The 12,037-nt window shown below is 35.3% G+C and overlaps 1 protein-coding gene across 11 annotated transcripts in view; it reads left to right on the forward strand.

Moving 5' to 3' along the window:
- The window catches only part of REPS1 (RALBP1 associated Eps domain containing 1), a 69,711-nt gene that overhangs the window by 51,162 nt on the left and 6,512 nt on the right, over positions 1 to 12,037 (forward strand). For 8 of the 11 annotated variants that reach the window (XM_050893504.1, XM_050893509.1, XM_050893505.1 and 5 more), the window contains 5 exons: positions 2,625 to 2,712; positions 3,580 to 3,681; positions 7,865 to 7,937; positions 10,235 to 10,353; positions 11,113 to 11,177. In XM_050893504.1, the coding sequence (XP_050749461.1) occupies positions 2,625 to 2,712; positions 3,580 to 3,681; positions 7,865 to 7,937; positions 10,235 to 10,353; positions 11,113 to 11,177 (447 nt within the window). The remainder of the gene's footprint in view (positions 1 to 2,624; positions 2,713 to 3,579; positions 3,682 to 7,864; positions 7,938 to 10,234; positions 10,354 to 11,112; positions 11,178 to 12,037) is intronic. The other 3 variants (XM_050893506.1, XM_050893508.1, XM_050893514.1) reach the window with 2 other exon arrangements.

Below are 12,037 nucleotides of genomic sequence, written 5' to 3' on the forward strand. Positions count from 1 at the left end.
TCACCAAGTTATATTAATAAGGATTTTAGTATTTCTCCAGCTAAACCTGTGCTGTTCTAATGCTTTACTCAGTGAGGAGTGCTCTGAAGGATTATGTAGTTAAATATCTTGCCAAGTTTGGGAGCCAGAAATTCACTACTGTGTTTCAAGTTCTGCTCGTTTTAAACTTCACAGCATGCGACATTGAAGCAGTTCTGAAATGCATTAAAATTACTTCGGTATTTAGCTGCTGCTTTCATCCTCCTTTTCTTACAGATTTAATTACCACTGTTAGTGTCCATTTTAATTTAATTAATTACAGTGTCCACTTGGTTATATAACAAAATATAATAGGTGTACATAATATGCATTTAACTGCTTTTAGTATTAAACAGGTCACTTCTGAAAAGATATAATACATAAATATACATATATTTTAAATACATCAGTGCTCCACTCTCAGAGTTAGCACTGATATGTGGAAATAGCATTTCTAGATGCTGGAAGCTAGAATTCAGACTTCACTGTTCCCTGTGCTCAGAATTGCCCTTAGTAAACGTTCAAAACAAATCAAAATGTCATACTTGAAAAAGGGCTGGTTTTCACTTTATCCGAGACAGACTTTTTTTGTTTAGATGTACTGTGTTTTTATGTTTTAATGAAGTAAACACGATGGAAATCAGTTTATGTTTGTTTCTTACTGTGTATAATTGCTTGACAGTAAAGAGCTATCGCTGTCTTGTTTCCACAGTAGGATAGTAATTTATTTTTACAGAAAATTAGTAAATGACAGAAATCTGAAGTTTGAAATTTTTCCCATATGTTGATTATCTAAAAAGTAGAACAGGGATGATACATGGAAAACTCATTTGTAGCCGTATATGTGTTTGTGTGTGTATATGTGTGTGTATGCATGTGTGTATAAACAAATTCAATAGAAATACAAAAAATGCACTGGGAGATCACATTCTTGAGTCATTTTCTTACAATGCGTGTAGTTGAGAAAAATTTTAAAGAATGGTGAGCATCCCTGGTGCTTGCTGAGATAACAGACTTTGGGAATAGATACTTCAGAGTCTTTCTTTTCATATGAAAATAAGAACAAATGACAACGAGTTTTCAGTAGCAGTGTGCAGACTTCTTATTTTAGCAGTCTCAACAGTGATGCATAGGACTGATTTATTGAACAACTCCTGCTTTCCCAAAGAGAGAATCAGCTTTCTTGAGCAGTTGTTAATAACTAACTAAAGAGTAAATTTGTAGACAGGTTTTTTTCTCTTTTTGTTGGAAAAGCAGCTGCTTTGGAGGTAAAAGATAAGTGGAAAAAGTAAAACAGTACATCCATTCCCCGGTATGGGAACATAATTTGCCTATTATAAGTGAAAGTTGGTAACATGTGAAGTTGGTTTGTGTAAAATTAGATTCATGATCTGAATTAATACATTATATAAAAATCCATTTAACTATTTGAGACATGATTTTTGTAGTAGCTGCACATTAGATTACAGCAGAGGACTGAAGTAGCTACAGCAAGAGTGATCTTTACCTGATAATCCCATCATAGGGGGGAAAAAAGGCAATATATTTTCAAGTGATAACTATTCCTAAAAGCCTGGTGCAACAAGAGTGTTTGTGCTGTGACTACAATGTGGTTTTAAAAGTTTATATTTGCAACAAGAATAGTGCAAGTCAGTTTAAACAGTTTTAGAAAATATTAATGTAAATGTATTATGCTTGGTGAAATTGATCTACTTGAGTAGTCAGAACAGATTAAATTTCTGATACAAGGGTAGTTTCGAAACTTTTGTTATTTCTAGGGACAGAATATAATCTGGGATTTTTTTTTGTGCTGTCATTGTCCCACCCATTCATATATTCTGAATATAGATGACAGTAAAAAAAAACTCAGACAGCTATGTCCATATTTAGGTTAGTTGTGAACAAACAAAAAGTTTGAGATTTTTTTAAGCTATTTACACTCAGTCTCCAAACCAAATGGAAAGGGCTCTCTATGAAGTACATTAAAATGGAGTCCATTGTCTGAGCTACAAAGAAAATGCCTAAGTGTAAGGTCAACGCCTACCTAGAGATATATTCCATAGGGTTTATTATCCTAAAGTTTAGAAGATTTTACTATTTTAAAGACTCCTGAAACAATTTGTCTTAAGCAACTATGAAGTACCTATTTTATAGATAATTACTCATACTATTTAAAGAGGCCATAACTTTATGAGGCATCGTAAGTAAAGCCGAGGAGTGGGGTTTTGAAATTGTGGTGAGGTGGTTTTTTGGTTTGTTTGGTTTGGTTTGGTTTTTAGAAGATGTACTTCAAGTAACAGATATCTAGTATGCCAAAAACGGTGGAAAGCTGGTAAAATTCAGGTCCTATTTACAGCTCAAGTTATCTATAGAAACATTTCTAGTGCCCTTTTAAAGAAGTATGCTAGGTTACACCTTATAAATCGTTAGAGAAACTTCAGCTTATAGAGCTTTGGTTTTATGGGTGTATCCAATTCCCTGGAACTACGTAAAAAATTAAATTTATGAAATTTTTTTCAGAAATGACATTTTGCATGGTGTCAGAGACTCTTAATAGAACAATTTAAAACTAGATTAACATCAGTTAACTATGATCTCCTCCACAGGACACTGCAATTGTGCACCCAGTTCCCATAAGAATGACTCCAAGCAAAATCCACATGCAGGAAATGGAGCTTAAAAGAACTGGAAGTGGTAGGATGTTTTCTCTTGCTAATGAGGAAAGTTTGGTACAATTAGGGTTGGCTTTGTTTCCTTAAACATGCTGACTTCTTTTCTTCTCCTTAGATTAATATATCTGGCGTTGTAACCAGCATAATTAATGAGATTCTCTGAGTTAAGAATTAGAGTACTGTTCAGAGAGGTGCAGAGTTTGAATTGGCCATTTGCTACAGTGAGGATTTCACCATCTATAGGAGATCATTGCTTGGAGTAGTTCAGGAGCATCATGATATAGATTTGATTTGAGCCTCCAGGAGAATGTCTAGGTTTCCTTATTAAATACTGAAGGAGACTGTGAAGATGGAGAACATAGCCTGCATTGATAAAGCTTGTTTTACTGTGGTCAGAAATACTGAGTTTATTATTTTGAAACCTGACAGCATTTGGGAGTATTGGCAGGCCTTTTTTTTTTTTTTTTTTTTTTAATACTCTGGTAAATAGTAAGCAAGGTGGTTTGATAATTTTCCTTGAGGAGCAGTGGAGTCTCAATTTATAGATGTGTCCCAGTATGCCAGTGTTTCCTAAAGTCATGTAACTCATGCACAATCTTCAGCATATGAGAATAAACAAGTATCCACAACATATTTTGTCTAAAATTTCCTTAGCCTTGTAAGTAGGTAAAGATTCCCAACTCTTAACACTGAGAAACAGAAATAACGCTATTACAAAGTAAAACTTCAAAGTTAAAATAATTCATAAACCAAAAGTGTTAAAATACAACAATTTTAGTCTTGAGTGCAGCACTTCAGATAAGGGCAGAAAACTAATGTAAAGCTTTGGCATCGGAAGTAAAGGCTAATTTGAATACATTTGTTTATTTACACTTGTTTTTCCATCTAGATCATGCTAACCCTACTAGCCCACTACTTGTGAAACCACCTGATCTCCCAGAAGAAAACAAAATGAGTTCATCTGTAAAATTTACATCTGGAAATACAGTTAGTAAGTATCAAAGTACTTTCTGATGTCATTTTTTACATTACACAAAATGTAGGTCTGGTACATTCTTCAGTGAATGAAAACTTGCTAGATAGTAGAAGCTCTAAAATGAGATAAACTTATTCTAAGAATAGAGACATTTCTGATACAAAGTATATTTTAGAAGTAGTAATTAAGCAAGTTCTACTGATGTTACTGCAGTTGTTTTCCTGCCATATATGTTCAAAAAAGCTCATTTTTGTTAGCTCTTTTCCATCTTCCTGTTTTCTCTTTTAATCTTAGGATGGGAAACTGAAATGTATGGAAAGTGGAATTGACTAAGTAGTAGTTGATTCTACTTCCTCAGAACCGTGTGACAACATGTTTTCTGAAGAGTGAAAACCTGTTGACTACAAAATTTTCAGGCAATTCTCATCTGGTTTAGCTACTAAGAAAATGTGATAGACTTCTAGATTTCTTCTTTAGGTACAGCTTTTCAACTGTTTATTTGCTTCTAATAGCCTTTTTCATTTTCAGTATCTCCTGTGTCCAAAACATTTTGCATTATTTTTATTTGATTAGCCCACTTGTCTAATATGGAGAGAGGTCCCAGATTATATGTAGCCTGAATGAATCTCTGGAGTCTGTTTCTGAGGGTTTTTTTGTTTTCTTTAAGCTGGGAACTTTTCTTCAGTAAAAATAAGATTTGAAGAACTCATTACTTTGAGTCCTTTGTGTTAGTAAGACAGAAGTATTTTGGTTGGTTTGTAATACAGGAGTAATTTAGAAAGTGCCTTTTTGCAATGTGTTTTGCTTTCCTCATGAACTCTGTTTCAGTGGCACTCTTCGTTCTGAGCAATGTCTTGAGCCTGTCTGTCTTTTTTTTTTCAAGCAGAGTTCTGTTTTTACTAGGTAGTCTTCTGATGCAAAAGAAAGAATGAGCAAACATGGTCTTTTAGTGGGGAAACTACTACTGTATGCAGGATCTAAGTTCTGAGAGCCTTTCTGTACTCCCTTTTCCTTATCCGAGTGTAGCTTAACCTTTGATAAAGGGCCTGTAACTGTAATTATACCAAGAAGTACTCTTCCCTCAGAAGAAGAATGTAGTGAAATAAAACAAACCCTATTGCAGTGTAACATAAAGCCACCCTGTAGTACCTCAAGCTGTACTTATTGTGGGATGCCCATCCTTTTTCTGAAGAAATGGCTCTTGTCAATATTGTAAGTAATTTGGATGGTTGACACCTTTTAGGTGAATCCTGAAGAAATCATGTCATACAAGCTAACTCTAGAAAACGAATTTCTGATGCTTAAAAAAACCACTATAAATCTAACAGGATTTTTTTGTGCAGACTTGCTGTCTTGGTAATTACATTTATTAATGTTCTTTAGTGTCATACTTTAATAGTGTATCTGAGCACCTTCTATGCTAAATCAGTGACAATGTCTATAGTGCGCTTCCTTGAGCTGTTGGGCTGGATTCATTTTTCAGTGTTTGCTTTAGTTGCTTGTTTTTGTTTAGCTGTGCCAGAATTCATCTGAGAATAGGGAGTCTCAATCTTAATTTAAGCAAGTCCTTTTCTAAGTGGGTTTTGTTGTTTGGGTTTTTTTATATATCGCTGTTTTGGAAGTGTTGTTTCATAAATGGGTATTCTTAAGAACATTTCTTCTAGAATGTTTTGTTCATAAGTTCACCTGCTTTTTTCTGCACTGTACAGAAGAGTACAGATTTCTTAGTGTTTTATTGATCAAAATTTAGATGCAGGTTAATTATTTTACTTCTCATAGTCTACTGTTCATGGATCAATATATTAAAATAGTATTTGAACTGAGAACCAATTGAGAATACGTAAGCATCATCTTGATCTTGAGAAATTAGCATTTTGTCTTTATTTTCCTTGCTTTATATCAACAGTAATTCAGCTTGGAAGTTATGAATTTGTAAACAGCAGCTCAGACCTAAGCCAGGAAGCAGGGACAAACTTTTCCATTGCATGAGATAAGAAAAGTCAGTAGGCATAGGCACTGGACAGTTGTCTTTCTGTGCAAGCTGTGTGGTTTGGAACAAAGTAGAGAGGATCCGTAACCTCAGAAAGTGATAACTGGGGAAGTTCATCAATAATTCTTCTGATTGCTGGACACTCAGTGTTGAAACTGTTACTATGCAAGTAAAAATAAAAGCAGCAAAAATAACTGCTGTTTTCCCAAATTGTTTTAACTTTAAAGCAACATACTACTTCAATATGTCATTAAGGACAATTTTGTGAATGTTATTTTAAACTCCTGCTAAATGATATAAACGAGATCGTAAATACTGCAATCAGAAGGGAAGGATAATCTAAATCCCCTTCCTTCGTAATGAAATACAACGCTGGAGACTAACTTGTATTACTAGCATTGAAAAGTAGAAACCTGCCTTGAGGACAAAAATAACATTGCAAAAATCTCTGTATCCTTCATAATGGGTACTTTACCTGACTATCATGCTTACGTTACTGGAAATACTGAAAAAGGATTCTGTTAGATTTAAGATTGTGTTCAAACTCCTGCGTTTGGATTAGCCAATATTGGTGCAGTATGAAGATTACATTTGCTACGTGACCATCCTTTGCCTTATATGACCATTAAAATTGTTTATTGTCCAAATGTCTTTGAAATTGGTTTGGAAATACTTCTTCTATTATCAGTGTAAACCTAGTAGTTTTGTACTGAAATTATGTAAAATTTTTTCGTCCAGAAGGGCTTACTTTTTCCTCTTTAGAAGTGTGATTACTTGAATTCTTGTTTGACTAGGTTATATGACATACTGAATGGCTTGAGAAATATACCGAGTACTAGAGATGTTTGGATTGGAGAGAGATAATTTCATTCACCACATAACCAACTTCTGCTTAAAACTTAATTTTCTCACGTGATCCTTGAAAACTTAAATGTCATCTCATGGTAGACATTTCTGTTTCTTTTTTTTAAAGAATGTCTATATAGATATTTTTTAGTACTTTGTAGTCCTCTTTGAGTAGACACACCTGTAAACCTGCAAAATAATTTCTAATCTGAAATGAACTTGAAATAAGGTATTCCTCAGCTGACTGCATGGTAAAGGTCTCAAGCCAGCTTCGCTAGATTAATGTACCTGCAGTTTTAAGGAGGGGGAAAAAAAAAAAAGTAACAGGTAAGAATGTGCCTTGCTGAACAGGAAAGTCACCTCTGCAGGATTCTTGTCTCTGGGTCCTAGTTGATGTGTCTCAACACTTTTGAAAACTTTCATGTCCTAGGAGGTTAAAGTAATCCTTTGAGACTGGGTAATTCAGAAAAATCTTTATGTTCTTGAGTAGAATTTTCCTCTTTACTGATAACTAATCAGGTGAGTCTCATTGCTCCAGTGACTTTCCACCTTGAATTGTGCTTTACCAGGTGCTCTGGAATCTTCCCTTGTGATAAATTATTCTGAGATCCATTTTTCTGTCTACATTAATTCCACACAAATCTTGTGATGTTGGTGAGACTCCTCATTTCTGGGGAAAAAACCTCAAGCTTTGCACAGCTTTTAAGGGTAAGGGTGTCCTTAAGGAGGCTGTCTACGTGATGCTGTAATAGCATCTTTCATTTTTATAGGTTGCCTTAACTAAAAGCTGTGAAAGCTTTTAGAAAGATTTAGTCCAAAACAGAGCTGACTACCAGCCTTGAAGGTACAGAAGTTACAGTAGTAGCAAAGCTACCGAGTTCATCTGTGTACTGTACATATCTTTTCCTTTTTCTGACTTCTAAGGTTGGTGACAATCCTTCAGCACTTCTAAAATCAAGCATGTCCTACACCTTGCTTTTTTTTTTTTTTTTCTTGGATGTCCCTTACTCTTGTTGGTTAGATTGTTGAAGTGATAATGTCAAGTGTTTAAAAATTATTGCTTATGAAGCTTACATTTTGTATTTTAAATACAACGTTATTGTCATTGTTTATTCTTCATTACATCCCAACAGTAACTCATAGTATTGGGCGAGGGGAGTTGGTTTGTGTTGAATCCTTCAGTTATTCAGACTCAAGCATTTTGAATTCTGCCCAGATGATACCTTACAGGGAAGCAATACAAGGACATAAACCTTTTAAAAAAAAAAAAAATTGGATATTTGTAATTATATATTACCTATATCTGTTAGGGTATATTAATGATGCAAAACAAATATGAAACTTTGTACGTTCTTTTGCCAGCAGATGGTTACAGCAGTTCGGACTCCTATACTTCAGATCCAGAGCAAATTGGAAGCACTGTAACGCGGCAACGGTCAGTAGAGTAGCAACTGAAAAAAAATAAATAAAAGGTGTTTAGAGAAGCCTGTTCTGAACTTCTGGTTGTTTGACAACTAGCTTGTAAAACGATGGCTAAATAGATTCTTAACTTTAACACTTGGGAATCTGGAGACAGTCTGTTTTCTAATGCATTAACAGTGTATGCTGTTCCTGCTAATGTGTAAAGTGAAAATTAAAAAAATACTGTAGTCTAAAAAGTTGTTTGAGATCGGCCAGTCAGATGAAACTCCATGTTCAGTCAGAAATCTTGATAAAGACTTTCTCCTTAAACACAAGGGAATGTAAGTACAGGAGATCATGATGTTGCTTGAAACCAGTTTTTTGTATTTTTAAAAATATCCATTAGGCATTAATGGAGAAGGACCTTGTGACTTTTTAGCATAAAAGAAGAATAAAACATAAATTAGAAATATCACGGCAGTAACTCAATCTCTTTTAATAATGGGCTTTTATAAAATGAAGGGCAGTTGTAGGCCCAACATAAATTAAGGGATTGGAGGAAGCTATGCAAACACATAATCAACAACTGCATCGTTTGACATAAGAGAATGTGCTGTACTAGCTGGTGCTAATTGTTCCCATTAAATCTGCCTGAATAGGATTAAAAACCAGCTACGCCATTAACCATCTTACAATCAGTTTCAGAGGTAAGTTTCAAAACAAAAATAATTAGGGTGACTTCAATAGCAAAGAAAGATTTGCAATTGCCTCTCAGTACAGCAGCTTGAAAACTTCTTTCCTCCGTTGTTATTTCATGGCAAATTTGATTGGTTGTCCTGCTTCTATGTATGTTTTTGCACTATCAACATGATGGTTTCAACGTGTTCTTTTCATCTCTAATTTTGGGTTGGGTTCTCTTGCTGAACTTGTGTGGATGAATGAAGCTTTCTGATGAGCTGCCGCTTTATGGCACAGGTAGCTTCTATCCAGATCTGGCAGTTCTGGCAGTGTCCATCCAAGAAATTTTTCTCCCACTTCCTCTTTTACTTCCTTCCACTGATATCTCTTCTACCAATTGCAACCTTATCTATAGAGATGACATTGTCCTTAACCTTGTCATTAGTCCAGAGTACTTTTTGTATTTTCAAAAAGCAAAAACTGGCAAGACTATGTAAGATAATGATACTTCAGGAGTATCCTAAACCACTTTCTCCCTTTTTTAATCCTATACTTGTGCCTTTTATATTAGACTAGCTAGAGGGATGACCATAGGAGTCAGTGTAATTATATTTGTATCTCATCAGCTGGAGGGTTATGCAATGTTACAGAAGCATTGTCCTGGAGAGTATATTAAGAAAGCAAATTTTTCTATTGTGATAACTCAATTTTCTGCCTGGACTTATACATTCAGGAATATCAGATTTTGTGTGAAACATAGGTACCTCTTACCTCTCCTAGTTTTATATCTTATGATAGTTATGGAAGAATGTTACAGAAGTCAGTTGTAGAAAAGATTTTATCACTTATTTATGAGTTGAATAAAAGAGTAGCTTTATTCATGTCAGTGATTCAGTAAATCTATCTTGTTCAAATTGGACTAGTTAAGAAGTTTCTGCAAGCTGTTTTTAAATGGAAGCTGTACAAAAATTCTGTATACAATAAATCCCACTTAAATGGCACGTAGTGCAGTACTTCATCCTTCTATCCTTTCTTATGTGTACTCGATGAACTTACAACAGGTATCCACTAGATGGTGATCCTACCTAGGAGTTAAAATTTCTGAAGATGCTACCAAGTATACATATCTGGAAAATTTCAGGCAGAGAATTAAATAGCTATCTCATACACTGAGATACTCCTTAAGCTCAATGTACCTGGAGGCAAGTCCAACAGAAACTTAATATTCTTCTTCAGTGATGTTGAACTTAACTCATTTAAAACCTAATCAGGATGTTGACTGCATCTTACATACTTTGCAAATTATAGTGACTACCATCTGGATGGAATTGCCATATTTAGGATTCTCTGTTCCTGAACTATCATTGTTTGGGATGTGTGTCAGGCTGTTGGTTTCCCAAAGATAAATTACTTTTGGTAATATAAGAATAATTTGGATAACGGAGATTTAAGTAAATAGAAATATAAAAACAATTGTGAAATCAAAGAATATCAGAAGTTTAAAACTGATTTTGCAATCTTCAAAATCAATGGCAGTCAGGCTCTTTTCCATCTATCAAACTTTATTTTTTAATTGCATACTTTGAAGAACTTTTGAATTTTAGTTCTGTTGTAGCTGCCTAAAATCACTACAGAAGCTTATATGTTTTGCAGATCACATTCAGGAACGTCTCCAGATAACACTGCACCACCGCCGCCCCCTCCAAGGCCTCATCCTTCTCATTCTCGGTCATCATCTTTAGATATGAACAGATCCTTTTCAGTTACCCCAGGTAGATATACTGTGTTCCTAGTGTATATTATTTTTCAGCACATAACATTCCTGAAGCAGACAACTTTTTTTTTCCTCTGAAGAAAGATTTAGAGTGTGTTTCTAAAAGACTGCTTCTGAATGAAAAAGCTGAAAATGTTGTCACTCTTCCTGTTTGCATTAAAATTTGTACTCCACTTTGCTTAAGCAGATAATTTAGAAGTAAATTCTGAATGCTGGCATTGTAGTCCTTTGAATGTGGGAAGCGAAGTCAGGAAATAACATTTTGGTAGCATACCCACATGCAATGAATTGCATCTGCCAGTAAATTTTCAAGAGGAGTTCTTTTGCTATCGGATGTATTAGAGGCTGGTGTTAAGTATTTCACTTCAGAGGAAGTGATTAAAGATCGCTTCTGATGCTCTGCTTAAAGGTTTTTATTGTATTTCTGACTTGTCAGTACTTTTCAATTCAGGATCACAAAGTATGAGAAAATGTTAAGAGTGTATAATGAGGGTAAAAGAAGAAAAGGACTAAGATCAGAAAAGTATGACCATGTCTATACTTTGAGCTGGAACAAAGGACAAGATCCATGTTCTGATTCCTTGTTTTGTCTGTTTGCAAATTTGAAAGGAGTTGACATTACAATTGTGGTCCTCAATATGACAGGTTAATATGTAGGCAAAATGCAGGATTTCTTCAGGTTGACAAGTCAAAAAATTAGATAGCACTGTAATGTGAAGAGTAACAATCTTGGCCAAACGCTATGCCTCTTTTACAGGACAGCAACAGGCTGGAGTTGTTGCCTATCCCCCTGCAGTGCCTCCAAGACCACAGCCTTCACAGGTGATGTTGTCACTTTTGAAAAATCATACTCTAACTTGGTGCATCATTTTTATCTAACTCTGAATTTTAACTTATCTCTAAAATGAGTAACATTGCTTGGTATTTTTTGAAACCACCAGGATGTGAATGATGGCAAAACCTATACTATAGCCAAATGTTAGCCCTTCCTGAATAAAGAATTGCTTCTGGTGGAACCATGGGAAGGGGTGAAAGTAGAGATTGAAGAGGAATGAGTGGCTCTGGAGCTCTGAATTGTGGGAAAGAGGAAAGTTACACTTTCACATTTCGTTACCTGTCCCTGTGTAGCTCATAGGCCATAACGCAGACTGAGAGAGCAATCTTTCGAAGTTTTGCAAAATAAGTGTTTGTTTTCCATCCGTCTGGCACAGGGTATAGTTTTACATAACATGTCTGCTCCCAAAAGGAGTGATCCCACTTCTTCCTTTGTCATAGACTTGGTGATCTTTGCAGTCCTGGTCTGAGTCAGTTCAGTTAGCTGATTTGGTAGAAAACAAATCCTGCAAAAGTTGTTTTTTCTTTGTCTCAATGAGCTGAATCCTTCAACTGCTGTGCAGATCTGACGTGGGAGAGAGAAAATTGCTTTTCAGTTGTTTTTCAGCAGCAGCTGCTTGTTAGAATCTGAGTTAGCAGCAATCGAAGTCAGTCAATGGACTGAGAAATCATCTGCAAGGAAAGAGGGTACGATGACAGACATATTCCATACAGTGTGATCACATAAACATGTTTCCCTGTGGAACTAGACTAAAAAGCTGTATCAAGCCTGACAGAGCCAAGCTGGAGTGTATTACAGCAGAAACATCTACTGTCCAATGAGTTTAGCTAGTCCTACGGTGCATCCA

This window comes from Gymnogyps californianus, chromosome 3, assembly GCF_018139145.2.
Source record: "Gymnogyps californianus isolate 813 chromosome 3, ASM1813914v2, whole genome shotgun sequence".
NCBI classification, from domain to species: domain Eukaryota; kingdom Metazoa; phylum Chordata; class Aves; order Accipitriformes; family Cathartidae; genus Gymnogyps; species Gymnogyps californianus.